General features: G+C 44.5%; 4 protein-coding genes across 11 annotated transcripts in view; 2 read left to right on the forward strand and 2 right to left on the reverse strand.

Moving 5' to 3' along the window:
* Positions 1 to 8195, forward strand: part of vmp1 (vacuole membrane protein 1) — a 198003-nt gene extending 189808 nt beyond the window's left edge. For all 6 annotated transcript variants that reach the window (XM_070970778.1, XM_070970780.1, XM_070970776.1 and 3 more), the window contains exons 6-12: positions 1001 to 1168; positions 1492 to 1623; positions 3123 to 3203; positions 3333 to 3449; positions 4686 to 4747; positions 6388 to 6487; positions 7121 to 8195. In XM_070970778.1, coding sequence (XP_070826879.1) covers positions 1001 to 1168; positions 1492 to 1623; positions 3123 to 3203; positions 3333 to 3449; positions 4686 to 4747; positions 6388 to 6487; positions 7121 to 7264 — 804 coding nt within the window. In that variant the 3' untranslated portion in view covers positions 7265 to 8195. The remainder of the gene's footprint in view (positions 1 to 1000; positions 1169 to 1491; positions 1624 to 3122; positions 3204 to 3332; positions 3450 to 4685; positions 4748 to 6387; positions 6488 to 7120) is intronic.
* A 196-nt stretch (positions 8196 to 8391) lies between these two features.
* On the reverse strand, positions 8392 to 11591 carry tubd1 (tubulin, delta 1). Of its 2 annotated transcripts, XM_070970774.1 has the most exons (8): positions 11239 to 11591; positions 11003 to 11150; positions 10635 to 10851; positions 10324 to 10555; positions 9944 to 10108; positions 9702 to 9830; positions 9423 to 9606; positions 8392 to 9261 (listed from the first exon to the last, which is right to left on the reverse strand). In XM_070970774.1, the coding sequence occupies exons 1-8, from the start codon at positions 11393 to 11395 to the stop codon at positions 9156 to 9158; spliced, it is 1338 nt and encodes a 445-aa protein (XP_070826875.1). In that variant the 5' UTR covers positions 11396 to 11591; the 3' UTR covers positions 8392 to 9155. The 2 variants fall into 2 exon arrangements, with proteins under 2 accessions (XP_070826875.1, XP_070826876.1); XM_070970775.1 differs by lacking the exon at positions 11003 to 11150 and having other exon boundaries at positions 11239 to 11364.
* Positions 11592 to 12106: 515 nt separating this feature from the next.
* Positions 12107 to 22870, forward strand: rps6kb1b (ribosomal protein S6 kinase b, polypeptide 1b). Its single transcript, XM_070970773.1, has 15 exons — positions 12107 to 12288; positions 13630 to 13673; positions 13768 to 13888; positions 14081 to 14149; positions 15946 to 16093; positions 16193 to 16250; positions 16739 to 16839; positions 16977 to 17067; positions 17154 to 17244; positions 17353 to 17460; positions 17564 to 17626; positions 18003 to 18080; positions 18330 to 18437; positions 18838 to 18950; positions 19408 to 22870. The coding sequence occupies exons 1-15, from the start codon at positions 12220 to 12222 to the stop codon at positions 19661 to 19663; spliced, it is 1518 nt and encodes a 505-aa protein (XP_070826874.1). The 5' UTR covers positions 12107 to 12219; the 3' UTR covers positions 19664 to 22870.
* Positions 20886 to 27366, reverse strand: slc33a1 (solute carrier family 33 member 1). 2 transcript variants are annotated; one of them, XM_070970771.1, is made up of 9 exons: positions 27283 to 27366; positions 26049 to 26503; positions 25792 to 25945; positions 25502 to 25697; positions 25219 to 25418; positions 24933 to 25117; positions 24734 to 24851; positions 23631 to 23846; positions 20886 to 23135 (listed from the first exon to the last, which is right to left on the reverse strand). In XM_070970771.1, exons 2-9 carry the CDS (start codon positions 26459 to 26461, stop codon positions 22968 to 22970), a joined length of 1650 nt encoding a protein of 549 aa, XP_070826872.1. In that variant the 5' UTR covers positions 26462 to 26503; positions 27283 to 27366; the 3' UTR covers positions 20886 to 22967. The 2 variants fall into 2 exon arrangements, with proteins under 2 accessions (XP_070826872.1, XP_070826873.1); XM_070970772.1 differs by having other exon boundaries at positions 27131 to 27333.
* Between the last annotated feature and the right edge of the window lie 283 nt (positions 27367 to 27649).

A 27649-nucleotide genomic window follows, 5' to 3' on the forward strand; every position in this document is an offset into this window, starting at 1 on the left:
CAAAGAAGTTCACTGCAGGGCCACAGTATCGCCTGTCTGATGAGAGGATCAGATTGTGGTTTCAGAGTTTGGATCACAGCTCGGTTATTTCTTGTAAGCACTGACTTTGTGTTTGGCTCGAAACAGACTGTGTTTTGTAAACTAGAGAAGCCCCCTGTGTACTCATACAGCAGTGGGGTGGAGGGTTGGTATGGGGGAGCAGTTGCAGTCATCGTAGCCTAATTGTGTGCTGTCAATCTGCTGTCAGTGTTTCCTGCATCACCCTAAGCAGGATAATGGAGTAGCTGTGTTGTAGTTACAGGTGGGCCAACTGTTATTGAGGCCAGGTGGCTGAGCCTAACCAGACATTTCACAATGATAAAAGATGACATACCTTCCTGTCAGAGAGACTGCGTGACTCAGCTACTGCTGCTGTGTGTCTGTACCTGTTGAGCTGTGTTTAACTCTGCGACAGCAGGTCTAATTTAACTCAAAAACTTGGTTAGAGCTAAAGGTTACACTGTTTCTAAATATGTATATACATGCAATTTCTTCAGTATACTCAGCTAAAATTAATCCAGTCTGATACAGCAGCCCCTGCAGTAAGTAGTAAAACCTTCTTATGTTCATTTAGTAGACATTGTTTGCGTTGATTCAGCTGGATGGTCAATTTGGAAACTGAAGATTGAGGTGCTGTTATATTGCAGTAATTGTTAGCATCACTGAAGGTAGAAAAAATATTAGAAACACAACAACAGCAAACTGCAGCCTCCAGAATGTTCAAAAAGCACCTCAGCACCTCTCTAAAACAATTTCATCATCCACTGAACATAATGATCTTCATGAAGGGGTGTTTAGTGTAGGACTGTTGTACTTTACTGCATTAGTTTATCTTTCTTTTTCTTTTTTTTGATAAACTGGCAGCTGAGTTTAAGTAAACAATGACATGACAGTGTTGAAACCTTTCTCTGTTTAAAATGTCTGCTGCACATCTAATCCACCTTCCCCACCTCTCTCTCAGGGTCCTCACATAGCATCTGTAACCCTGGCAGCATACGAGTGTGGCTCCACAGACTTCCCAGAGCCTCCGTATCCGGACCAGATCGTCTGTCCCCAAGGTGGAGGGGTGGATGGAGGCGTCTCTCTCTTCTCAATCATGTCAAAGGTCCGCCTGGAGGCCTGCATGTGGGTGAGTCGTAGCTCGAGTAAAGAGACAATGCAGTGAAAAATGGTAGGAATGTTTGGCAGTGCCAGCCGTGGGTGGCAGTGTGACAGCTGGAAAGAACCGAGACTCCCTCATTTCAACATGCCTCGACAAAATGTTTTAATATTTATAGAACTTCAAAAGCTTCACTTGTAACTTAAATTCAGCCGAAGTATGTGGTACTTTTCCCAAAGCAGCTGGGCACGCCAAATTCAGTAATTCATGGGGGCATGAATAGTCGCCTGTGAGTGAATGTGTTAATGAATGAACGAACAAGTGCTGACATGGAGCATTTTGTGTTGGTGCAGGGCGCTGGCACCGCCATCGGAGAGCTGCCTCCATATTTCATGGCCAGAGCGGCTCGTCAGTCAGGCGCTGATCCAGATGATGAAGACTACGAGGAGTTTGAGGAGATGCTGGAGCAGGCCGAGGGCGCTCAGGTCAGAGTCGCACACACATGCACATCTAACGTGACACCTTAAGGTATCCAGAGTATTTGATAAATTATAAGAATTTCCAAAGAACACAAGCACAAGAAAACAGCGAGTAGGTAAAAAAAGGTAGGCTAGACTCAACCCAGCAATTACACTGAGCCCTCTGTTTGGCTCCATATTAGCATCTGTGTTTACACTTTGCCATCTTGCCTGGTGTGATATGGTCATATCTGATATTGTCTCATCTTCATAATGTCTAACTGACCATGGAGCCACTGTCCATTGATTGGCCTTACAGTGCCATGTGACTTCAGTGAAGCCCCTCCCTCCCTTACTCTTCCAGTAAATCTGTCTGTTCATGGGTGAGTCACCCTGAGCACAGCTCCCCCTTTAATCATCCCTCGGGCTTTGCTCTCTCTGCCTCCCTTCTTCCCTCCCTCCTTCTCTCTTTTCGCCGGCCTCTAATTTGAATGACAGACAGCTCTGTCAGGAACAAAGTTCACATGACCAGAGTCGGCTGAGATCAGATGCTGAGTCAGCAGCAATCACAGAATTCGAGCGCATTGTCTCCATCACCTATTCTCACTTCACTGGTTCTCAGCTGAATAGACTGATGAGGCCAGCTTCACATCACGAGTCTTTCATCACAGGGATGTACTCAGGATGGATCCACATGTGCATTTGTCACTGGTTTCCTAAGCAACAGTCTCACAGGCGAGTCAGAAGCACTTTTCAGGAACACAGGGTTCATGAGAAGAAATGGCACAGAAAATATGTTTCAAGAGAAGTACATCAGTTAGACATATGTGTTAATTTTATGAACAACAGAAGCCCTTGTTATAGTCAGTAGTCTTATCACTGGCAAGGAATGAGATGTATTGGAAAAAACTAATCAGAACTTTTTGGAAAACAAAGTTCTGAATAAAAAAACATAGTTCACAAATATTGATGACAAAAAGAAATGGCAAGATTCAAAATGAGCTGGGTTTGAAGCAGAAAACTCTGATTTTTAATTGTGGGGACTTAAGGAGAAACTGAAATTTTAATTGCTTCCAAAATTGACATTGATGCGATGCCAACTTTTGAAACTGCCTCTTAATCTCCCTCCTGCATCGACTGTGATCTTCACCATGTAACCACAGACATTTCCCCCCCACAGGGATCTAGATAGGATCAAAAGATCCCCAGCACTTTTGTACCACACAATTTTAAGTTAAGCAATGCCACCAAAGTCACCAAATCAAAAAACAAAAGTCAGGGCTCAGGAAGAGGAGGTATTTGACCACAGAGCTTTCATTAAGGCTCTCATTTCTTGTAATAACACCATAAACAACACCTTTGTTAGGTTAAAACCCACACATCCGCGAACAGGTTCAACACAGTTATTTTAAGAAAAGGATGAGTGGTGTAGCAGGGTCATCAAAGTCAAACTTCTACAAAAAAACATCCTACGCACTCATATATCTTTTTAAATTGTTTTTTTTTTTTTCTGTTTCTGTTTGCAGGATTTTGTCACAAGAGCAAAACTGGGAGTCCAGCATATGGTGCAGAAAGTAGGATTCTTTGGGATCTTGGCTTGTGCCTCTGTAAGTGCATTGCAGTCTTTTCTCATTTCAGCAAACATGTGGAAGAAAATTGACATTGTGTGAAATGAACCTGTAGCAAGTGTCATTTCTAAGACTATGAATCAGTCATATCGTCTGTGTGTGTTTCAGATCCCGAATCCTCTCTTCGACCTGGCTGGAATAACTTGCGGTCATTTCCTGGTTCCCTTCTGGACCTTCTTCGGAGCGACTCTCATTGGGAAAGCCATCATCAAGATGCATATACAGGTCGGTGGCTCTGCTAAAAGTTTTGTCAGAGGTGGTTAGAAACGAGCAAAGACCCAGTTCACCTCAGGCTACACAGCGTTTTTCCGTTTTTAACTGGAACCATACAGGCACATACCATACTCGAAGCATCTTGGCTTCCAGTATGACTCAATTTTTGTTTCATGTCATCAGAATTGTCTGTCCACATCGTAATAATGCATGTCAAAAAGAAATCTCTCAAGAAAAAAGCGTGAGTGGTTCACTTTGAACAATCCCCACAACCTCAAAACGTGTGGGAGAGCTAAGATCAAACCCCACGCTTAGATCATGACTTTGTGACTGTGAGAAACTCCCAATTGTGCACTTCTTGTCGCTCTTTCTGGTCCTTCGGGGATTCCTCGTTCTGGTTTTAGCTTTGGGATGCATCCAGACCATATAAACAGGCTCCAGATGAAAGGAGGGGCGCTTTTAAGAAGCCTTTAACAAGAGATTGGATTTTCAAAAATCCACGAGATCAAACAAAAAACTTGTTAATTACGGAGTGTTGTTGAGTCTGCCACACCAGTGACTAATATAAACCAATGCTAAGGGAGGCTGTCTGTGTGTGGGTGAGTCGCTCAATGTCTTAACAAACTAAACCCATCCATCTCTTGGTGGTACCAGCCAGTGATCTCACTCTGAGACCTTTCAGACAAAGGGCTCATGGAGGATGTAGAGCGGACATGGGAAGGTAGACATGAGGAAAGGAAATTGAGCAGACGGTAAGAAGCTGTGGGGGGGAACTCTGTTTTTTTTGTACCTTGAACCTATTGGACATCACGTGTCATATCCTGTCTCATTTTGTCCAGGGGGCCGTGTGTCATGCTTGTTTAAAGCTGATCAGTTTCGGGACTGGAGAAGAATATTGTGGTTTTGCCCCCCTACTTTGGCGCTTTGCAAACCACACAAAGCCCCTCGCAGCCCAAAATTTAGCTTACTGCCAGGGTTGAGTTTTGTAATTAGTGCGTCTGTGGACGGAGCAGATGTGGCCTCAGTGTCCCACAGCTGTGCCGCTAAAACGAATGATGTATCAATCAAGCTGTGTCTGAGAGACACCAAGTTGTTTTGTAATTATTTGTTCCATCCTAAATTTTTCTCCTGAAAAACTTCTCCTTAAACTTACTTACTACAACATATCTCTGTACATAATTCTGTGTGTTTGTTATATGCCTTTGCATATGATATGAGACCTATTAATCCCTCCCTTGTTTTCAACAGAAACTATTTGTCATCATAACCTTCAGCAAGCACATAGTGGAGCAAATGGTGTCACTCATTGGGTAAGTGACTGTCGTGGCGTGTGTGCGTATGTACATTCGTGCGTGTGTGCGTGAAAAGACTGAATTAATCGGGTTCTTTGTCGAGTCATTGTCTTTCTCCTGTTTTTTGCGGTTGACAACGCATTTATAAACATTTTCAAATGCATTTGGACCACTGATTGGGCATCCTTTATGAACGAATGCTTTCACTGCGTGGGTGAATGTGCATACACTTAACATTTTTCCACACATGTGATCCATTTCTGCAGCATTGGTGGTCAGGCGTGTGAGGTCCTATCCGAACATGCTGATATGACTCACCGAGTTCAGCTTTGACTGAGACAGTTGCCCCAGTGAGACGGGAAACAATCATAGACATGGGAAAAAAAATTTCTGTGACTGTCTGACATTAGTTAATCTGTAAGAATTACAGGTAATATCCCAATTGTTTGTCTGTCCCAACAGATCTTACATTGTAAAATGAATAATTGAGTATAAAAAAATAGTTGACTTATGGCTAATATCATGATCTGGATTCTTCACGTGTCCATAGCTGCTTGGTTTTATTGCTCTATTAGATTTTTAATGTTCACTTACATGCATGTAATGTCCAGATAGGAACTTTGACCATATTTGGACCCGAATTTGTGGTCACACTGAGCGTCCTGGTTCTTTTTGATTAGAAATAAAAGTCATGGTTCTTTTCCATGGACTTCAGATGGTCCGCTGTGACTTGCTATGATGGGTGCAAACAGTGCTGATGCAGGATTTTTCTGGGCCGTTGCTTTGTGTATAGCCATGTGTGCTCGCATGTTAAGTGGGGGAGATAAGAAGACTGAGTCAGTCAAAACTCGTTAGGTTTATTTGAAATCAGCAATTATCCACTTCCCTTTTGCTGTTTGTTTAGTAATTTGTCTTTTTTTCTTGTCAAGTCCAGACTACATGTTTATGTCCTGACTACAGACAGCATAGAGTTTATGCAGTGAGAAGACTGTTTGCGTGTCTACAGCCTGCAGTATGAGTAATGCTAAATTGACATCATATAGAAATCCCTTTGAAATGCAGCCCTGCTGACCAAATGATAAAACTACAGCACCAATGTCTCTATATGACGTGAATTGGTAAAATGGTATCCATTATGATTGGCCCCCTGGTGAGCTAATCCACACTGCCTAATAAGGACATGAACACGCCCCGATTAGATATCTTCCCACCCAGAAGGCAGCAATGGTGGTAAAGGTGATGACATCGTGTCGACTCACTTCCTGGTTGAAGGGGCTGACACAGGCCCCTATAGAGAGCAAAGTTGTATAAAAGGAGGGCTGATGAGTTTCTGCTTCATTCCTCTCTGCTGCCTGCTCCTGCTCACAGCACTCAGTAGAAGAGGTGGAAGCTCCAAGATAGGGCCCATGTGTAGGATGGGGCCTTCCACAGCTGCTCCAAGGAGCGTGGCAGACTGGTGGATCAGTGAGGACCTTTGATAGAAAAGCCTTCATGAATTGCTCTGTGAGGCTCTTATAGGAGTCTAAAGCTTCAGTCTTGGGGTCCATGTCAAAGGAAGGATGCTTAAAGGGTAAGTGGGTTAATGTTCTTCCTCCCTCTTGTCTTTTGTCTCTTTTCTTTGCCACTCTGTGTGGATGTACGTGGGACTGCGATGTCAGGTCTGTGCCCAAAGTGGGACCATCACTCCAGAAGCCCTTCAGTCAGTACCTGGAAGCACAGAGGAACAAGCTGCACCACGCTGGAGGAAGTGCACCAGCGGTAAGAATAGTTATTTGACCACGCACCGCTTTCAGGTCATTTTATCCTCAACATGGAGCTTTATCGATGCATTTAACTCTTGGAGCATTGTGAAATATATCAACAGCAGAGTTGGGAGATTTTTGTACTGTAGCCTCATGGATATTAGATTTTTGTAGCTAACGTTGATTTTTGAGACTTTGAAAGTCTGATTTTTCCATAATCTCATAAGAGATTTTTTTTACAAAGATCCGGAAATTTGGTCAGTAAAGAACTGTGACTAAGATGTGTGCTGAAAAATGTAATTGTCAGTGCTCTCTGGTGGACAAACTTGACAAATGTAACTGAGGAACTATTTCTAAATTACCTTCAACAAATCGTCGGCATTTCTGCACTGCAGTGTCGTCTGCATCAGCCAACATATGTGCCCACACTAACATATTCATGATAAGAGGACAGACACGGTCCATGAATTCAATTCTGCAAATGGGTTTCTTTATATTTAAATCCAATTCTCTCCCAACCCTGCGCTGCTGTCCTGTATGCAGGATGATGCCAAGCATATTCACAATATTTCTGCGCTCACACTTAATATCACAGCATGCTTGTACGGTGGCCATCAATAGCATATGCACCCTAATTTTTGGTTTCCAGGATGAGAACTGGCTGTCGTGGGTGTTTGAGAAGGTGGTGCTGGTCATGGTCTGCTACTTTGTCACTTCCATCGTCAACTCCATGGCTCAGAGCTACGCCAAGCGCCTGCAGCAGCAGAGGCACTCGGAGGAGAAAACCAAGTGATGACGAGACAAAGCCGCACAACCATCCAAGTGACTGTGTTTCTGCTGCTGCTGAGAGCCCTCCACTCAGCCCCAGCCACTCACAACTTGACAATTAACCTCACCCCTCCCCATCCATTCTCAGAGGCTGAACGCTCAAACAACCAGGCACTGTTCGTTGGTGTGTGTGCGTGCGTGTGTGTGTGTGTGTGCGTGTGCGCTTTAGAGGATGTATGTGCTGTTTACTGTTTGTCCCTCTTCAGATTTTGTAGTTCTTCCTCTCATCTCACTCTCTAGGCGTGCATAGTGCAATTGGTTCAATTGCTGATCTTAACGTGTTACTTTAACATTAAATTTAACCCACTCATCGACCTCAGAAGTTTAAGCAGCGGTTTGGTGGTGACTGCTGCGTTCGGGCAGTGCCCATCAAATGCTATGCCTTATGCAAGACGGGAAGGTCCCACTTCCTTTGATTATGGTTCTTGACTTATAAACTTGATTTTTATTTAATTTTGTAACATTTATGTATGGGTGGAACTTGATTTGTTTGTACAGTGTGCTGCCAAGGTAACTGCTATGGATGGTCTTTGTTTTCAGGGTTTAATTTTCCTCATGTTTTTGTCCTGTTATAAGACCAATTCTTTTTTTTTTTTGTCTGTTTCTGGATTTGTCAGTTTAAAAATGGTGAAAAAAAGCAATATCAACTTAAAACAGTGTGGTATTGATGGTTTGCACATTGTGTAAATATCTTAATATCTTTTCGACAGTATGCGCAGATGTATTTCTATTCTAATGGTCTGTGTGGACATGAGTAAACTCGAACCAAAACAAAAGAAACAAAAAAAAAAAATCATTTGTAAAGTGACATTGTACTCTCAGCTAACTAGTCCCATTTCTATTCTGTACATTTAGGTTGAACCTTGGATCAGATCATATAAAACATGTAAATCATGCACTTGTTTCCATGTCTTTTGTTTGTTTTTTTTTAGCCCCTTTGTCGGACAAGATTCACTTTGTTCATCCTGATGAGCTGCTGTGATGTCGCGATGTTCGATAACTTGTATTTTTTTAACCGTCATGACCGAGCTAACGCTTAATTTTCTTAGAACTGGTCATCTTTAAGGTAAGTGAACAGCTCCGCGCTCACACATTTTGTTTGTAATTCCATAATAGTTGCAGCTACATTTGATTGATCTGATTCAAACGTTACAGTCTGACCACCTTCCCTCTCCGTGTTGCGATGAGTCCCGTCTGAAACACGCTTGGCGGACTCTGGTGGACTCGAGCTTTCTGTAGTGCATTCCTTGACACACCTTTCCCATCCCATCAGCTAGCTTATCAGACTGGTGTTGGCTGTTAAATTACCACGGCAACAACGGTCTGTAAGCTGGCTGAAGTTGTGGGCGACCAGCGTTTCAGTTGTGTTGCTCGTTTCATGCCGACTCAACTTCAGCTGGTGCTTTTGAAGACTTGTCTTTGGCGACACTCTGCCTCCATGCCAATCATCCCAGTTCTGGAAATGCTACGATGTAAAATTAACGATCAATAAAGTGGTGAAAAGTATGTTAACTGATGTCCTTGTCACTTTTCTTTGTGCGCAGCAGCTATTCCCAATAATTGCTCCACCCTGCTTCAGAGCACTTTTAAGGCGTCTTGTCTGTGTTACATTAAAGGTTGAGTCAGTCCGTTTTTGGCCTGGGAAACAGCAACTGACAAAACACCAGAAAGTCCAAAATAATGTAATTTAATAAAACAGCTCCTACATTTTTCCCTTCCACTGGCACTGAATGTGTGTCCCAGTGATACTTTTGGTGCCTCAGTCTTTGCCACTGCAGATGTCAAAATCAAGTTTCATGTTGTCTCGTCCTCAGAGAGTCCACAGGCTAGGTGGTGTTTGTCAGCTGTCCCCATGTCTAGCACAGCTGACTGTAGCTGGAGACGACTTGCTCAAGAGATGCAAAGCTGTCGAGAAAGTCCTCTTCTGAGATCCCAAATTTAATGTACTGATGGATGTAGGCCCTGTTAGAGAGGAAAGGGGAAAAAAAAGACATTTAATCCACAACCAAAACAGCTGACTTCTGGTTTCCAGCTTCAGCGACTATTAATGTTAAAAATATCTGCTGCGTATTTCTTTTTTCCTAAATATTGAAGTATTTCTCTGAGCAGCGTGACTGACTCACCTGGACGCAAACATATTCCAGGCTTTTCCCACCATGTTATCCAGCGGTCTGAGCAGAGCCCGACTGTTACTGACCAGCGTGGCAGATTTTGCGTACTTATTAAAAGGCACCGGGGATTTCCACGAGTTGAAAGCTTCTCCTGATGGGAGCCAGGAGCTGTACAGGCCCGGGTCCTCAAAACCAGCTGCGGACAGGACAGAACTCTGATTCACGAACCATCCTCATCCTTGATTGTCATAAATTCATCAGGTGAGGTCAATGAGGAATTAGCTCTCTGACCTGTCTCTGCGCTGTACACATCTTTCCCTCTCAGTATGAGCAGGTTGGCCAGAGAGGTGTTGAAGCCGGGTCCCGTGAGACTCCCGGTGCGCTCGGAGCCCGCAGGTGGACGCACCTGCCAGTCTATTCCTGACGCAGGACGAACAAGATCCTCAGAGGTGCTTCATGGTTTCATCTGCAGCTCTTACAAGCCATAAAATAACTGAATAAACATGCATAGATTAGATTTTGACGGGACTTGCCTTCCTCCATCTTGGTGTTGGAGACGAGCATCTGTCGGAGGTGTTTGAGTAGGCCTGGCCAGCTGAACGCGCTGTAGGCCATGGAGGCGCTGGACATCTGAGGGATAGTACACACACTGAGCAGCTTGTACTCTGGGTGGCATGCGAGGGCGCTCACCAGCTCACCTGAGAGACGGAGGCATTAAAGGATAATGTTAGAATCAGGGTTATGATGTGAGTGCCTGACGTGAGAAGACTGGACATATGAAGGTTTGACCTCACGAGGTTGAGTGTCTCTTTTTCTACCTGTCGGTGGGGCTTAATTCATCTGAATCATCTAAAGGGATTCAGGCCCTTTGGGGAACCAGCCGTGTGTGTTTGTGTGTCTCAGTCTCGCTCACCCAGAGGATTTCTGCTGTAGGCTCCGTGGGAGTCGGCAGTGAGCGCGGGCTGCAGGACGCTGCCCAGCTGGTGAGCGATGACCCCGTTAACATCGCCGAAGGAGATGTGTTTGATGTTGAGCAGCTGACCGCAGATCTTGTGCACCGTGTCGTTTTCGTGCACCAGGATGGCGTCCGACAGCTGGTAGAGGTGAGCCAGCGTCAGCACCGAGTTGTAATTCTGGACAATAACCTGAAAGGAAGGGTCAAGGAAAAAAGATTCAGTATCACATCAGCAGTAAAGGCGAGCCACTTGACAGCAGACTCCGCACCTCCCCGGTCCCGTACGGCCAGGTGAGGTGGTTGAGGATGAAGGATTTGGGGTAGATGTCTCGAACACACTGAGTGACATAGGTGCCGACCCCGGAGCCGGTTCCTCCTGCAACACTCATCATGGCCATGAGGCCTGCCAGCCTGTCACAGCGCTCCACCTCTCGCCTCACCAGCTCCTCCACCACGTCTCTGTGACGAGGGCCGTGGACACAGTACCTGGTGTGATACAAGAGTCACGTTAGCAGCTTCCCCCTCCACTTACAGTTATTTCTGAACATACTGTATTCTTGCATGTAATAAAAAAGAAAATGACTGACTCTACACTGAGATGTTGCTGTGGCTGTGACAGCAGTCTGAATGTCCTCACCCGTTAGCCCAGTTGTTTCCAGAGCCCTGCTTCTGGCTGAAGTGAGACTCTTCTCCATACCTCCACCGGCCGGATTTAGCAGCCCTGGTGATACTCTGGTTGATCACTTTGGGCTCCATGTCAACCAGCACCGCCCTGGCTATAAGATCTGGTTAAAAGAAGAAGGTATGACAGGTAAACAGGAGTGCAGTGCAGACAGAAAACAAACTTTTTAAAACCAAGATCAGGTGTCTTACCTCCATGTGCAGTTCGGTGGAAGAATCGCTCACAGCTGGCTGTGTTGTACACTTTCCTCTCTCTCCCTCCTTCCTGAGCATCGCTGCAGATGATGTCAAACAGCTCATGACCCACCTGGTTACCGCACTGGCCGAGCTGCACTGTCACGATGGACATTGCTCACGCAGGTAAACAGCGAAGAAGACTTTCCAGAAGGATCGATGCTGTCCGGTCAGACTGTGACAGCAAAGAGTCTGAAAAGCGCCGCTGAACTCAGGCTGTACGTGAGGGTTTTCATGACTGTGTCCAAGGAAGTATCTGTATTTTGTTGTTTGACTTTCCTGCCGCCACAGGAAGTCAGAATGGCGTTTCCGGCCCAAACTGTCATAACTTTCAAAATAAACCCCCAATATATGTGGTGAGAGGTTGCAACTTTTTTGAGTCGCAAAGAAAAAGGAAAAAATTCATAAAATTTAACAGTGCAATAGAATGTAATTTAGGCTTATTATTATTTTTATTATTTTTATAATTTTTATTATTATTACAGTTTAGCATTTTTTTTCGTTTGTTTTTGTTCTATTATTAGTGGTATCGGTATTAATGTTGTTTTTTATTAGGATGTTTAATGGCACCTGATCCAGGTGGAATACCGGAGGCTATTAGATTTTCATAACTAATTTGATTTTATTTGAACTGATATCACATTTTTATATCCATCTTGCTTCTATAGAGTATCTAAGAGTTCGTGTAAAATCCTGTTATGAATGGAGACGGAAAGGATTGTTTAATATTGACGTTGTAGTGGATAGAGTGCGCGCTGATGATGTTTCATGACAAAATAAGAGCAGAGCGCTCGGGTTACCGCCCCTTTTGTTCAGTGTTGCAGTGCGCATGCTCAGTGTAGTAGCCGGTTATGGCGGCGATGTGTGTGTGTCCATGAGGTGGGGGGACGCCTGCTATTCTTGCGGTCTGTGACAGAGCGAACCGAGCGAAGCGCTGCCATGGCTGGAGTGTTTGACATTGACTTGGACCAGCCGGAGGAAAATGTTTCCGACGATGAGAACGAGGAGGTACTTTAATGGAAGACGCTGAACGTGAACGCGAGGGTTGTCACAGCAGAAACTCTTCGTGCACAGCAGCTAGCTGTTAGCTTGGTAGCCTGCCAGCCACCGCAGGCCTGCTCCTGCAGCCGGAGCTCTCAGGCCTTGTCAAGCAGGGTTATCGGAGGCTAATGCTAGCTCGGTACCTGACAGCGATCGTGACAGAGCTGTCACCTGTTCTTCCTTTATTTTACTCGGAGCGACAGCTCCCGATGAAATACTTCCGATGTTGACGATGTCACGTTTGAATGCTACCGCTGTCATGTTGGAGCTGTGCGAGCAAAGCCTGACTTAGCCGAAGGTGCTGCAGTGATAAATGTGGCTCGGTGTGCAACAGTTTATTTTGGCAGACCGTGACAGAGTGAGACTGTGAGGAGTTCACGTCAAAGCTGCTGTCTGAGTGTTTGTGTTCACACAACAACGTAACACCGCGACTTACTGACGGTGTTCATGTAACAGACTCACCGTCACTTAAATGATGTGTAAATACTGCTTCATGCACGTGTCTCACTCTGGGTGTCTTATCATAACAAAGCATGCTAATGTAACCTGCCATTACAGGAGCAGTACAGTGACTGAATATGAGATACAGGCAGTACAAAGTACAGTAATTATCTGTTACATGTGTTTCATGAGGATACACAGCTTTAGTTAAATATCTTGCACCATGTTGCTGTTCATGTATCATGGATTGGGCAACTGTTTCATCACTGCAGCTGCAGCTCTTGTTTGTCAGTGTCACATCTCAGCTCCTGTGTGAATATGAAGCTTTTGTAAACAGGCAGATATGTTGGCTAAGACGATTGCACAGTTGGATATGATGCAAGCTGGTCTAAAAATAATGATTATTTTCATTATCAGTTAATCTTACAGTTAATTTCTCCATGGACTGATTAGCTGTTTGGTCTATGAAATGATGATCACGATAAAAGATGATGGATTCAAATGTTTTGGTTTGTTTGAGAGTCCAGAACCCTGAAATACTGCATTTATAGTGATAGCAAAACAGAGAAAAGCAGCAAATCCATTAATCGCTCAGATCTGATTGCAAACAGTTCTAGCTATTTCATTAGTTGCCAATATGATGTCAGCTAAAGTACATTTCTTTATTATGTAGACTTGAAAACATTTGAATCTTTTCAATCAGTGTGTGAAGTGTTTAAATACAAGAAAGAAAGAAAGAAAGAAAGAAAGAAAGAAAGAAATCAAACTAATTTGTGAAGCTGGCATTGATGTTGTCTCCAGTTCATCGTCAGAGCAAAAACCCTCAGTGACTCAGGATTAAGTTGCGCTTTCTGCTTTTCCTTCCAGGCTCAACTCAATGATATCATGGACCAATGCAGCGGATTCGAGTTGTAAGTATTCAACGTGTGCTTGTGTTCCTGTACGTTTCTGTGATCTGAATGTGTGAAAAACAGCAGCATGACGCGCGAAATGTTGTCTCTGCAGCAACATGGACGACTGTGAGAAGATTGAGATATCGGAGGACAACGTCAATCAGGGCACGGAGAACATCAGACCAGAGTGCTTTGAGCTGCTGCGTGTCTTGGGGAAAGGCGGTTATGGAAAGGTATTTGTGGTGCCCAAGAAGCAGCAAGAGAGCAGAAAGTACACGAGAAAGTACACTTCACATGCACGCACTCCTACAAGTACACACTTTGGGTTGTTTCCCCTCTATAATGCAAAGAACTGCATTATTTGGATTCTTTCAGCCGTTGATGTGATTATTTTAAACGTGTTTATTCTTTTCCCATCTGTGCAGGTTTTCCAAGTCAGAAAAGTTGTTGGAGCTGCAGCTGGCAAAATATTTGCCATGAAAGTTTTAAAAAAGGTACTTTTTTTCCCTTCATCTGTGCCGAAATAGTGATGAGAGCGATGCACAGTTGCTCTCAGTCTGTGTCCTATTAACGTAATTGCATGCTTATTATTACAAATAAGCATTACGGTGCTCCTGTCTGCAAATATTGGCTGTCCTTGAAGCCAGTGGTGGGGTAAGATTTCACTGCTAGTTGGTAGATTGCCATCTGCGCCGCGCTGCTGCAGCCTTGGCACCTAAAACTCTCTGCCTCAGCCCATTAGAATCTGCTCCATGTTCACACTGCTTCTGCCTGATTGGCAAAAATGACCTCAGTGACACGTTGAAGACCTGCCGGACTGTCAAGCTTCAAAGTGGCAGCGTTTATGTGTGGCATGGCTTTGATGGAGGCCTGTAGGCCAGAGCCCGTGTTTTTGAAGCATCTCAGAGTATGAAATCAGTCCTGACTTGCCTGAAATTGTCAGAGTGACATATTCCTGCATTTAGGCCTCTGAGTGAAAGCACTTTATCGGCTATCTGAACCAAGGACGTTAGTCTTGTCTTTCCCAGAGAGCTGCCTGAACCTGTTCGCAGCTCCCAGCCAGAGGACAGTGATAAGACAAATATGCACCACACAGAGAAGAAGCTGCACAGATACAGGACGTTGAACATTTGGTTTACATGAACATGTTTTTAATGGAGTGAAACATTCCGCCTCCACAATCTGGCCCACTGCGGGAAAAGATTGAAATGTTATTGCAATTTACACTTAACTAAAAACAAGAATATCTAGCAGAATAACTGCAAGGATGTAGGACTTAACCGCTGAGGCTGCCATTGTTTAACCTGAGTGTTTCTGATGTGCAACCAGCTTGTAATACAAGTGACAGAGTACTGTATTCCTAATTCATCTTGATTTTCCTGCTTCGCATTATTTCTAATTCAGCCTGTTTGTGTTTTGAATGTGTTGGCTGTGTGTGTGTGCATAACTTACGTCTGACTCTGAGGTTGAACTGCAGTGATTCTGAAATGCTTGATTAACACGGGGCCAGGTTATACAACAGAAGTAAAGGCCAGTAGCACAGTAGCTTTGCAGTAGTGGATGACAGTTAGTTACTTTTGGCCGTTTTTGGTCCCCCAGAACAGTGAACAAAGGCCCAGTTTGCGAGCGAGAAGGGGCTGAACATTCAGAATACAAAGCAAAGTCCTTAATCTCAACAAAAAGTGAGGTCAAGAAAGACTTCTCCGTCAGCAAGCTGATACTGCACCGTTCAAATGAAAGGGCCTCATCATCACAGCCTCGGCCTGCCCTTGTTGGAGCTCCGTCTGTTGTCGTAGTTCTGACGCTCAAAGCTGAGACAACATTGTTGCTGACAGGCAGCTCTTTAGCTTTCTGACAGAAGTGGTTAGCAAACATAAACAGAAGCAGGTGCAGTGGAGAGGAGAGGGAAGAGGGCGGAGAGGGACTGAAGGCACCGGCTGTGCTCGTATAAAAGAACTATAGTTCACATGTTTATGTTTAAAGCAGTTTTCATCGTGGAGCAGATGAGTCATAATTAAAGACAGCCAGTGTCAGTCAGTTAAACTTTATTTATTCATTAAAGTTGATTAGCGATAATTAAGAAATGTCACTCCTCCATGTCAGTGGCATAGTTGCCTGATTTGCTCAGCTCAGCCCTCACCTCCCTCCTCTATTAGTCGAGCAGGCGAGCAGCTTGTAAGGCAGTGATACGCATTTCACGTGTGCATTGATCAGAACATGGCCAGTATTTCTGCACTCTCAGCGGCGCGGCCTCCTGACTAATTATGCTTCTTCGGGGTGGGGGCAAAAGGCTATGATTGTACGCAACGCCAAGGACACGGCCCATACCAAGGCAGAGAGGAACATCCTGGAGGAAGTGAAGCATCCCTTCATTGTTGATCTCATCTACGCCTTCCAGACAGGAGGAAAGCTGTATCTCATCCTGGAGTACCTGAGTGGTCAGTACAAGATAATGCACACACATCTTTGCAGATGGGAGGAATGTGCGTGTGTTGTATGTGTCATGTTAACAGCACAACGTGTGCTCACCTGTGCAGGAGGAGAGCTGTTCATGCAGCTGGAGAGGGAGGGCATCTTCATGGAAGACACGGCCTGGTGAGTGTGTGCAGGATCATAAACAGAGATGCATCTTGGCAGACTGTCAGCATCATCCTCTAAGTGCTTTAAAAGGCGACTGGACTTGCTCGAGGTTCAAACCTCAACTAAGTCCTAGATGCCTTTTACAAGCACTTAGAAGTACAATGAGCTGGATGAATGAATCTTCACAGATGTGTCAGTATCATCTGTCAGGAAAACATAGTGGGAAATACTCTTTTCTGATTAGATGCAACGACAACGTAAACACAGTTTTGATCAACAGTGCGCACGGTTTAATAAACTGCAGGTAACTATAGCATCAGTGTTTGTGCTTCCTGCTTTCTTACCTGTCAAAGCTCACTGATGAAATGAACCTAGCAATGAGTTAAACTGACAACAAACATATTGTGTATTAATACCTTTTGCATAATTATTGGTATCAGACTGGTGGATCCTTTTTAGAATCATTTCTCGGCTTTTAATTTTTTCCTTGTTTTTCTGTCTAGTTTCTACCTGGCAGAGATCTCCATGGCTCTGGGCCACCTCCACCAGAAGGGCATCATCTACAGAGACCTGAAGCCCGAGAACATCATGCTCAACAGCCAAGGTTTGTTTGTATCCACGCGTGCATGTGAAGACATGAACTCACACCTCTCCTGCACGATTTGTTGTTCTTGAATATCTGTCACAAAGAGGTGTGAGGATTGTAAATAACTGCATGTGAATATCTGCTGTTCCTTCCAGGCCATGTAAAGCTGACAGACTTCGGGCTGTGCAAAGAGTCGATCCACGACGGCACAGTCACCCACACGTTCTGCGGCACCATCGAATACATGCAAGTCTCTCATTCTCGTCCTCGCACACTCGCTCTCCTCCTCGCTCACCGTCGCCTCGTTAACATCAGCTCGTTCGTTGTTGCAGGGCGCCAGAGATCTTGATGAGAAGCGGACACAACAGAGCAGTGGACTGGTGGAGTCTGGGCGCTCTGATGTACGACATGCTCACAGGAGCGGTCAGTTAAACGCTTACAACATAAAACAAACTTCACTCTCATTGATGCGGATTTATGAAATATGAATCAGAATTTTGTTTGAGTAACTCCTTCCTTTTCCCGCCGTAGCCACCGTTCACCGGTGAAAACCGCAAAAAGACCATTGACAAGATCCTGAAGTGTAAGCTCAGCCTGCCACCCTACCTCACACAAGAAGCCAGAGACCTCCTGAAACGGGTACGTGCTGTTTGTTTAACGTGTACACTGCTCGTGTTTATCCAAAATATGTGCGGACTTGTTATGTAAGTGCTCTTTTGACACCTGACTCCTGGTCGCGCAGCTGCTGAAGAGAAACGCCTCGTCACGACTGGGAGCGGGAGCGGGAGACGCCACAGAGGTGCAGGTGAGAATGTGCGGGTGGCTGGACGAACAGTCGAAACACAGTCACCCACACGAGCAGCAAAATGCTGCTTTTATATCACACGCCAAAATCCCAGTGTCTTAACGTGGACGGCTTGCTTATGTAGATTATTTCTAAAAACACACTGCCCTGCATAGCTACAGAGACATCAGCTTTGTTCAGGAAGCACAATTTTGCACATCCAGTGAGTCTAATATGCAGAGTCCTCGTCCCACAGACCCTCTAAGGCACTCTTATGCATTGGAACAAGCTATGGCTGCATGAATGGCAATTTGTTTCAGTCTTTCCAGACTGGGTATCTATGTTTTAGGCCCTCTGTCCACACAGTAGCACTCTGTCTCCATGTGATATCCCATAGGCTCATCCCTTCTTTCGACACATCAACTGGGAGGATCTGCTGGCTCGGAAAGTGGAGCCTCCCTTCAAACCTTTCCTGGTGAGTGTGAGAAGAGCAGACCACAAGGAAGTCTGAAAACTATAGAAATTTGAAAATCTGAGTAATGTTGAAATCAGATCAGTCATTTCACAAGTAATGACACTGGAGTGGTTTAATTCTGGTTTCCTGCCAAGATTAAACCAACTGTGGATTCGAGTAATTGAACCCAGGTCTCCTCTTGTTTCAGACCGACGTCTTGTTAGTCGTCACTTTCCTCACCTGTGTCTGTCCTCTCGTCTTTCTTTGCAGCAATCAGCTGAAGACGTGAGTCAATTTGACTCGAAGTTCACCAGTCAGACACCAGTCGACAGCCCGGATGACTCAACTCTCAGCGAGAGTGCCAATCAAGCCTTCCTGGTAAGTCTTTGATTTTTTTGAATAGAGGCAAAGACCCTCCCTTTCTGTTGGACCACCATTGGACAATTTAAAGAACCAGTGTGCGGGATTAGTGGCATCCAGTGGTGAGGTTGCAGACTGCAGCCAACTAAATACTCCTCGCCTCACCCTCCCTTTCCAAGCATGAAGGAGAACCTACACGAAACTCCTAAAACCCTCGGTTTTAAAGACGCTCTGCTGTAATACTCCCAGTGCACCACGGAGTAGCATCAATAACAAGGTGGAGCTCTGTGGCCAGTTAGATCTGGATCACACCGCCGTGTCAGTAATTCATAATTTCTCTTACTCATGCTCGCTCTGCCCCTCAGATGCGACAGTGCACCAACCGCCCGTTTCCTCTCTGATGTCTTTGTTCTTGCAGGGTTTCACGTACGTCGCTCCGTCAGTCCTGGAAAACATCAAAGAAAAGTTCTCATTTGAGCCAAAAATCCGCTCACCTCGCCGCATCGTGGACAGCCCAAGAACACCTCTCAGGTATGTGGTGTGCAGCAGGAGGGTCGAGGCAAACGTGTCAGATTACACGCTGGTCGAACTCGACTGGAAAGCCCCGAATTCCCACAGTGGGTCCTGGTTTAACTGCTGATAGTCCTCATGATGTTGTGCTCTATTTTTGGAAAAAGTTGTTGATTTACAAGTTCAAGCTGTCAGTCCTGTGACATATTTGTGATATTTATATAATGACTAAAGCCCCTTTTGAACAGCTACCCTCGTGTTACGTGCTTGAGAGCGTGCTTGTTTATAGGAGTAGCCTAAACAACAACAGCTTCTGGCATATTAAACCCACATACTGAGGATATTATTATACATGTTGTCATGTCAACAATAATGTTGAGCTCATTGATGAAGCCCCGAAGCTTCGACTGTTCAGTCAAGAATAGAGAGAAATGTTGGTCACTGTTACAAACGCCTCCTCTCTTCTTGTCCTTTCCAGCCCGGTCAAGTTCTCAGGGGGGGACTGCTGGGCCCGGAGCCCCCTCCTCCCTGGCGGAGGACCAAGCGTCCTCCAGTCACCTCAGGACCAGGCCATGGAGCTGTCCACCCCAGAGCAGATGGACATCACAACAAGCTCCGAGGCCTCGGCCCCTCTCCCCATCCGTCAGCCTGCCGGGGTCAACCTGGCTCAGATGAAGCAGCAAGCCTACCCCGTCGTGGCCAAGCGGCCCGAGCATCTACGTATGAACCTATGACCCACCGCACCTCTTTAGGAGAGTTTATTTCTGACTCTTTTTTTTTTTTGTTGATATTTTTTTAAGAAACAAAAAGATATGGATGTTAGAGACAATTAAGATCCGAAAATTGCACATCCTCACACTACATATACTGTCACAACCTGGAGTTTGTGTGTGAGTCTGGGACTCCAGCGCGCTGCAGACAAACATGCTGCCGACGACATCACCATCTCACCACTTCTCCTGCGACACCTCGGGTCTCACGGCCTTTGTCCTCTGACCCTCCCTTTCTGAACTGGACTAGTAAGACTGGAAATCATTTGAGGAGCTGCAGCCTTTGAGCGACCAGGAAATCAAAGGCGATAATGTGTCACAGTATGCGAGAGTATGTGTGCTCAAGCAGTCAGCCTGCAGTACGAGATGACATCCAAAGTGCTTTGTGCTATTTGAGTGAGCGCCAGCGAGGAAATTGCTTCCATTGGGAGGTTTTGACAGTTCTTAGACAAAAATGCTTCCTGGCTCTGAATGAAATGATCTGACTTGGTGTTGGATGAAAAAGATCAAAGAGATCATTGTGAGCGGCAGACGAGTTGCTATTAATGAATATAGCTTTATGTCTTACGATGTTTTACAAAGTGGATGCATTAACTGTGCTGTACATCAGCCATGAATCAGAGAGCCTAAATTAAACAAGACAAAAAACGCGTCGACTCTTTAAATTCTTTCGGCATTGATGTTGTGGATGACTTGTGAAATGGTTTATTTGATGTGGGAACCATACTTCAATTATCTGCTCTTCAGGCGTGCGACACTATGGGATGTATCACTGGATTAGTTGACGCCTCACCAAACATAATTCAGCTTGATCACCACTCCAAAACCCAATCAAACTGATCTTGGTGCTGCTTTGTGTGACCCCATTCTGGCCCCCCAAGAGACTGTGGGCCTCAGCGGTGACAGGAAGTCAGACCCCATCTGACCCCTCAAGTGAATTCACATTTGAGACTGTGGCACCAGTTGATCTGGACTCTGGCTGCAGTTTAGGGGTTTAATGCTCAAAAGAAAAAAAAAACGGGGGGGCAACATTTACAGCCTCGTGCATCAGCGTTCACTTGTTTAGGAGGGAAATTTTAGAAATCCTGAAAAGCAAGGAAAATTATAATAAAATGTAAAAAAAACACATTGTGTCTTGTGTGTAATCGTCTGTATTCAGGAAAAACAACTGGACACCTCACAAATGTGCTTTTTTTTTATTAAATGAGATTTGTTTCAGATCTCATCAGCATTGCATTGTGTGAATGTCAAAGTTTCTCATCAGAATAATGTAGAGCACTGCTGCTAGCATATTTCAATTCAGCACGCCACCATCACACTGCTATACTTTGCCTTTTTGCGATTGGTGATTTGGACCCATTGCAAACAAAAGTTGTGCAAAGTAAAAAGAAATTTTCATTAAAAAAAAATTAACGGCTTATGAGGTAATGTGAAATAAATCAAAAAGTATTGAATTATCTGTAGCTGAACTAACAGTTCAGCACCACCTAAAAGTCACTTTAGCAAACGAAATCAAGTGTATGAAACCCCAATCTAAAATCTAAAAATGAACACACTGAAATGAAAACAGTCTCAAACATCAAAGAAAATCAAAACAAACGTAGTTGATGTAAAAAAAAGTGTCATCGGACTACAATGACATACCGGCAGAAATTGTGAGTTTAAGGTCGACTGTCGGACTTTCAGAGGAGTCAAAGGCTGAAAAAAAAGGAGAAAAAAAACTACCACATCGTAGTAATCCAAACATTTCTGACCGTTCACGTGTGGCTGACAAACTGGAAGAAATCACAAACTTTGCCAAATGAGTTAAAAATGAGTCTCATCCTGTTGAATCCTGACAGGAACCCTGATTGTGCACTTCGGTATTTTACATTTGACAGAGCCGGGGGGGAATACTGTAACATTCAGTTCCATGTACAATATGCAAAATATAAACCAGCCAAGTTTCTCACAGCGGCTGCTGGTCTGGGATCTGAACTGTTTCTGGGCCGAGAAATTGGCTGTATGTTTACACTTGCATACCTTTCACGCTGGTGTTGATGTCCCGCTCTATGCTGCGAAACGTGTTGAATTCGGACTCCTGGAAATACCTTACATAAACAAAATACCTTCGCAAAAAACTATTTACCAACCTGGACAGTTAGAGGCTCATTTTGCCATTAAAGATGTGAATTGGTGCTTTAATGGGTAAAACTGATTAGATTTCAGGATATTTTAGACATCTCAGCTCATTTAACGATTGGTATTGGTTATATATTTGCATGAATCACTGCAAATTAAAATCTTCATAAGGAATGTGTGCTAGAACATGTAAAGAAAACAAAAAACATAAACAACTGAAGTAGTGAAAGCAGTAATCTACCAAAACTACATTATGTTCTCAGAAACAGTGTTATTTCATCTTCAAGTTACTGTAATATTCCCTGCCTTGGTTATTTCACGACAGCTCAAACAACGTTGGCTTTGAATTGCTGTTCTACAGACTTTGAGAAACTAAACAAGGCACACGTCACTTAGAGGAAAAGAATATATTTAAATAATTAAAAAAAAAAAAACATTGATTCAGATCTTAGTCAAAAGGCAATGAAATGCAATGAACAGCAATATTCTTCACACTGGCCTTAACTCACTTGGATCAACAGTTGGGTTGAGCTGACCAGCATCAGACAGTTTGGGACAGGTAGCAAACTGTAACCACACAAGTGCACACAGTCTTTTCCCTTATGGATCCTTCTGGTGTACATTAAATGGTGACCGGCCAGGAAGGCAAACAAGTCAGTCTGAAGTGCTGAGTTTACGAAAGCTATTCAGGGCTTAAGGAAGAACTGCACAGAACTGCTTTACTTGTACTTCACACACAGTCAACCCAACAATCTGGATATCCAAGCAGGTTAGAACAAACCCGGAAAGTTACCTGAACGTGCTCTTTGACCCAGCTCTGGTTTGGTTTGGCTGTTTTGAGCAGCGGATTATAGTTTCAGAACAAAAAAAACGAAACAAATACAAAGCTAGTCTGAACGGTTGTTTCCGTTTTCAGGGTACTGTTACATTTAGCACAAATAATGATGAGAAGGACTTTTACCTCCGACGGTGACTTTCATCAGATTTATGTGCTTCAAGGTGACAGAGGTGAGAGTGTTTTCTGAACATAGTGGACCGAGCAGGACCAGAGGGACTAAACCAGACGGATGTGATTGGAGTTACAGTATGTCCACCGTCGTATGCAGAGGTGAAAAAAACAAGTCTGTGGTTCTGATGATGAGTGTCATCACTGACTCCCATTGCACCTCCATGCAGCAGGGCTCTGGTCCTGCAGCCGCCTCATTTTCTTCCCTAACCACACCCACCAAGCTAAGCCGATCACGACGCACACCACTGACTCCACGTAGTAGCCGTCCAGTGTTGTCACACAAGAGCCGCCCTCCTTGGTGCACAGCTGCAGATTAGAACAGAAGAAGAGTTGTCAATTTACAGCCCAGAATCAGGGCACGTCCTGAAAAACAAAATCTACTAGATTAATAGAAATGGTGTTCCGTGTTTTTCGCAACTCTCAGCACCACCTTCATCAACAGTCATCTTCGTTTGTTTTAAGGAAGTAGTTATTTTAACCCAAACCATGATCTGCTCCTAAACCTAACCGAGCACATTTGGTGCCCAAACAAATGTTTCTCAGAGAGCTTTATTTTGAAAGTCTAACCAGACCTTGCGTATTGATTATTGCTAACTGAATGATTGTGGATATGGTGCGGCCACAAAAGACACTTCCAACTGAAACACATCAGTTTGAAAGTCATGCTGAGGGTCATGAAAAACTGGAAAATTCACGTCCGTGTCCACGAATCCTTTACATGAAATTCTGTGACTATTTCACAAAGTGCTGTTTATCAAGTCGAGGCAGTTACATGCATATTTCCCCTCAATGGTTACTCACCCCTGCCTCCTCTGGAGAGCCACAGCTCTGCCCAACGGCTCCCTGGCACTCCTTCGAGGTCAGTGGGTCCACCATCCACAGAGCCACAGTGGAGGGCCAGTTTCCACCGAGGTTTGTGACCGTGTTCAGCAGGGTCATGTAGGTCCCGCCGATCAGGGGGTCACTCACTTTGGCATGGAAGGCCATGCAGGCCACGTACATGCTGTACAACGCCACCTGGAAAAGCAATGTGGCGAACATTTGTTCAAGGGGAGCATTTCTCAGGCATACTGTAACATTTATAGGCTTCGTTCTGTTCTCATCAAATATTGATGCTGTGATCGTTATGACCTGATGACAAAAATCCAACGTCCTGAAAAAGAACGTACTTAACCCGTTATTCCTAAAATAAAATGGCTTTCATATCCTATTGACAGATGAATTAACAGAAATGAAAACAAAAGCTCCCTCACTTAAATATCCCGAGATTGTAATAAATAAATAAATAAGGTAAATATTTCCCTGACATTTTAGACTTTATTCTGTTGCACAGTGACATCTGGAGGCAGAGACAGGAAATGACACAAGGTCGTCAGGAGAAAAGCCAATCGTGTTAGCACTTGTTGGCCTTTATGGGCTGGTAAAATGTACATTCCTCAACAACTCACTGATCTATGAACATCCCTGTCGACAGATCATTTTCATTGTTGTGAGGCCGTGCTTTGAGCTAAATGCGGAAATCAGCATGCTAATATGCTCACAATGACAACACTTACATGCTGATGTTAAGCAGGTATAATGTTTATACCAGGTTCACCAACTTAGTTTAGCATTTGCTAATTAGCACTAAACACAAAGTACAGTGGAGGCTGATGGGAATTTGATCATACACCTGACATTACTATCCCTACGGCCATGCTGCTAGCATGACTAATGAATCACAAATTGTGCTCAATCCTAATAATTTTAGCTGATTTCAGCCAGTTTTCATTAACATCCTACACATCATTACTGTTTGTGTGTTGCTGAGATCTTGTCACTTGCAAAAACTATGATAACGAGTGGGCTAGGAGCAGGAAAAGAGGAGAAAACCACGATGAAAGAGAGCAATAGAAATACCAAACCTGATGCACTGCGTAGCTAAGCAGCACGATGGCGTAGTAATAAACAGGGAAGCCTCCATCTTGTTTTACACTGGGGGTCCACCACACCAGCAGAGCGTACTCCAGTCCTATGAGCAACCTGCCCCCACAAGACAACTGTTAGCATTTAACTTAATGAGTGTGTGTGTATAGGTTTGTGTGCCTCTGTGTGTGTTACAACCTGAAAGGGAAAGCCTTGTAGAAGACGTCCAGCGGTCTGGCTCCTGCTGTGTATTTGCTGATGATCAGAGGCAGCAGGATCTGCAGAGGCACCATGGGCACTGCCAGCAATGCCAGCTGCTCCTTGGGAACTCCGGCCTCCACCAGCTTCAGACCTGTCACGGCATCCGCTGCAGAGAAGCCAATCTGAAACACACACAGAATTCTTTATTTTACAGTCAATATTCATTAAATAAGACTTTCAAGGTTATATTTCAGTGGTAAACCAAGCATTTACGGTCAAATACCTTAGCAGTGAGAAGCAGGAAACAAAAGGTGAAGACTGTGGGCATCTTAATGATGGAGAACAGCAGCTTGTAAGTGTCCATGACACCCTGTGTCTCCTCACGGACTTTCCTCTTTCCTTTGCCGTGCTCATTTTCCTTTTTAATGATGGCCACCAATGTCGTGGAAACCAGGAACACCATTCCCCAGAAGAACAAGAAGTCTGCAGCGGAAGAACAGAAAGCATTAGGAAACACACTTTGGAAGGCTGTCTTGTTCATTTATTAGGTTGGCGGTTGGTAATACCCGACAAGGTGACGATGCCTGTGTCCTTGGGCTCTATTCTGAGGTATTTGTTGCAGAAGTCTGCAGACTCCAGGGCCAGGAAGAGCACATTCCCCAGGAAGTAACCAGCAGTCTGGCCCACAGAGTTGCATGTCGAAGCATAGCCCACATTCTCTCTGGATAACATAGTCAGGGCCCAGCCATCCACAGCTATGTCCTGAGAGGCAGAGAAGGTACAAGCATTGAAGAACAGGAGAGAAACTATCCACTCGAATGTATTCGTCTTCCCGCGTATTTTTATGATTGCCTACCTGCGTGGCTGCCAGGAAGGCAAGCATGAAGAAGACCGCAGTGAGTGTTAAAATTTTGGGTCCTCCCTCACTCTGCAGCAGTGAGTTGACCGACTGCGAAAGGTAGAGCATGAAGAGGCCCAGCAGGTACTGTGTCGGCACCAGCCATGACTTTCTGCAGAATCAGGTGAGAGAAGAAGTTAAAGACACACAGGGCAGCAAGAAATAATCCACACAGATGAAACCATCAACATGAACAGCATACACGCGCTTCTTACCTTCTACCAAACCTGCTGAAGTACAGAGCATCCACCAGTGGCGCCCAGAGAAGCTTGAGACTGAAAGGCCAGAAGACAAAGCTGAAGAAGGCTTGGTCTTTGTAGTTGACACCCTGACTCTGTAAGATCAGAGGGATGCTGCCCGCCAGTCCCAGAGGAATCCCCTGCAGCACGTAGAGGAACAGAAGAAGCAGCACGTTCCCCAACTCGCCACGGATCCCAGGCCGAGCCCTGTGCCTCCTGTCCTCAGAGTCCGACCCTCTGACCAGACCTTCTGCTTCATCTTCCACTTCTGGTTCAGAGGAGCTCGTATCCCCCCTGCCCATGTCCCTCACGTCCTCACTTGAGAGGGTGGCACCCACCAGCTTCCTCTGCCGCCCGTTCTTGTGTGTGATCAAATCTGAGTGCTCCATGTTGGAGCAGTGGGCATCAAAGCTGCTGTGCCCTCAGCAGATCTGCAGAAACACATGAGCAAGGAGTACTGTAACAGCTAAACTGTAATCATCTGGAACTCTGAGGTAGTCAGAAGCATGACAATTTTCCTTCACTATGTACAGTGCAGACAGTGCACACAGCACGACAGGAGGAAATCAGCACATACAGGCAGACATTTGACTTTGGAAAGAAATAAAAAATTGTCACCATCAGTCATTATTGAGGTGAAATGTGAGGGTGACATTTCCAGGGACCCACAAAAAAAAAAGAAAATGAAAAAAATTGAGGATTATGTTCAATTTAAAATGAAGTGTATGGATATATTACAGAGCTTCGTGGGTTACAGGGAATGAGACAATCGTACTGTCCACTGTGTGGAAGAAGTCACAAACTAATGCAATGTGTCCACACTCACTGCTTGGCCCGCTAACACATCAGTCTCCGTCAGTAAGTAATTAAGGCTAATTATGGAGCAGATAAATCAGAGTCTCAAGTTAAAACGACCAGCTGTTGCGTTAGCCGACAAATATGTTTGTGTTTTTTTTTTCAGTTGATTAATTAGGATAAAGATAAAGACATACAAAGGACATGCATGAGGTGAAAAAGAAAAGTGAAATCACAAAAGCAGTAGATGAATTCATGCATACCTGCTGATGACAGCATGCCAAATTAAAAAAATGATCACAAACGGCTGAAATACAGAACCAATCAACGGGAAATCGATTTCATTCCATAATCATTCAATGGAAAATTGGTGCCATCTTACTAAAGGCAAGAATCAATTTAAAAAAAGTAATACCGTTTGACTTAAAACAGATTACATCGGTGAACATCAACACAGCAGAACCAGGAAGTGCGGCGTGTGCGACGTCTAAATGTGTCCGGCACCGACAGCTGACGTGTCAAAAAACGACTGAATGCAGTTCCGCTTCGATGCAAATACACAGTGTGTCACACAGGGAACAAAACTACAAGAATCATGTAATGAATGTTACAAGGACACTTTACAAAAATAAAAACTACAAACTGCTTTTGGAATAACAGTGTAATACTGCGGAAAGGTAAATTAAATCCAGTGCACTTTCAAGACCAAACTATGAAATTCGAGCTTGAAATCATTTTCAAGACTGGACAAGAATGTCCTTGCAACTCAAATGTCCTCACAA

This window comes from Chaetodon trifascialis, chromosome 9 (assembly GCF_039877785.1).
Source record: "Chaetodon trifascialis isolate fChaTrf1 chromosome 9, fChaTrf1.hap1, whole genome shotgun sequence".
NCBI classification, from domain to species: Eukaryota; Metazoa; Chordata; class Actinopteri; order Chaetodontiformes; family Chaetodontidae; genus Chaetodon; species Chaetodon trifascialis.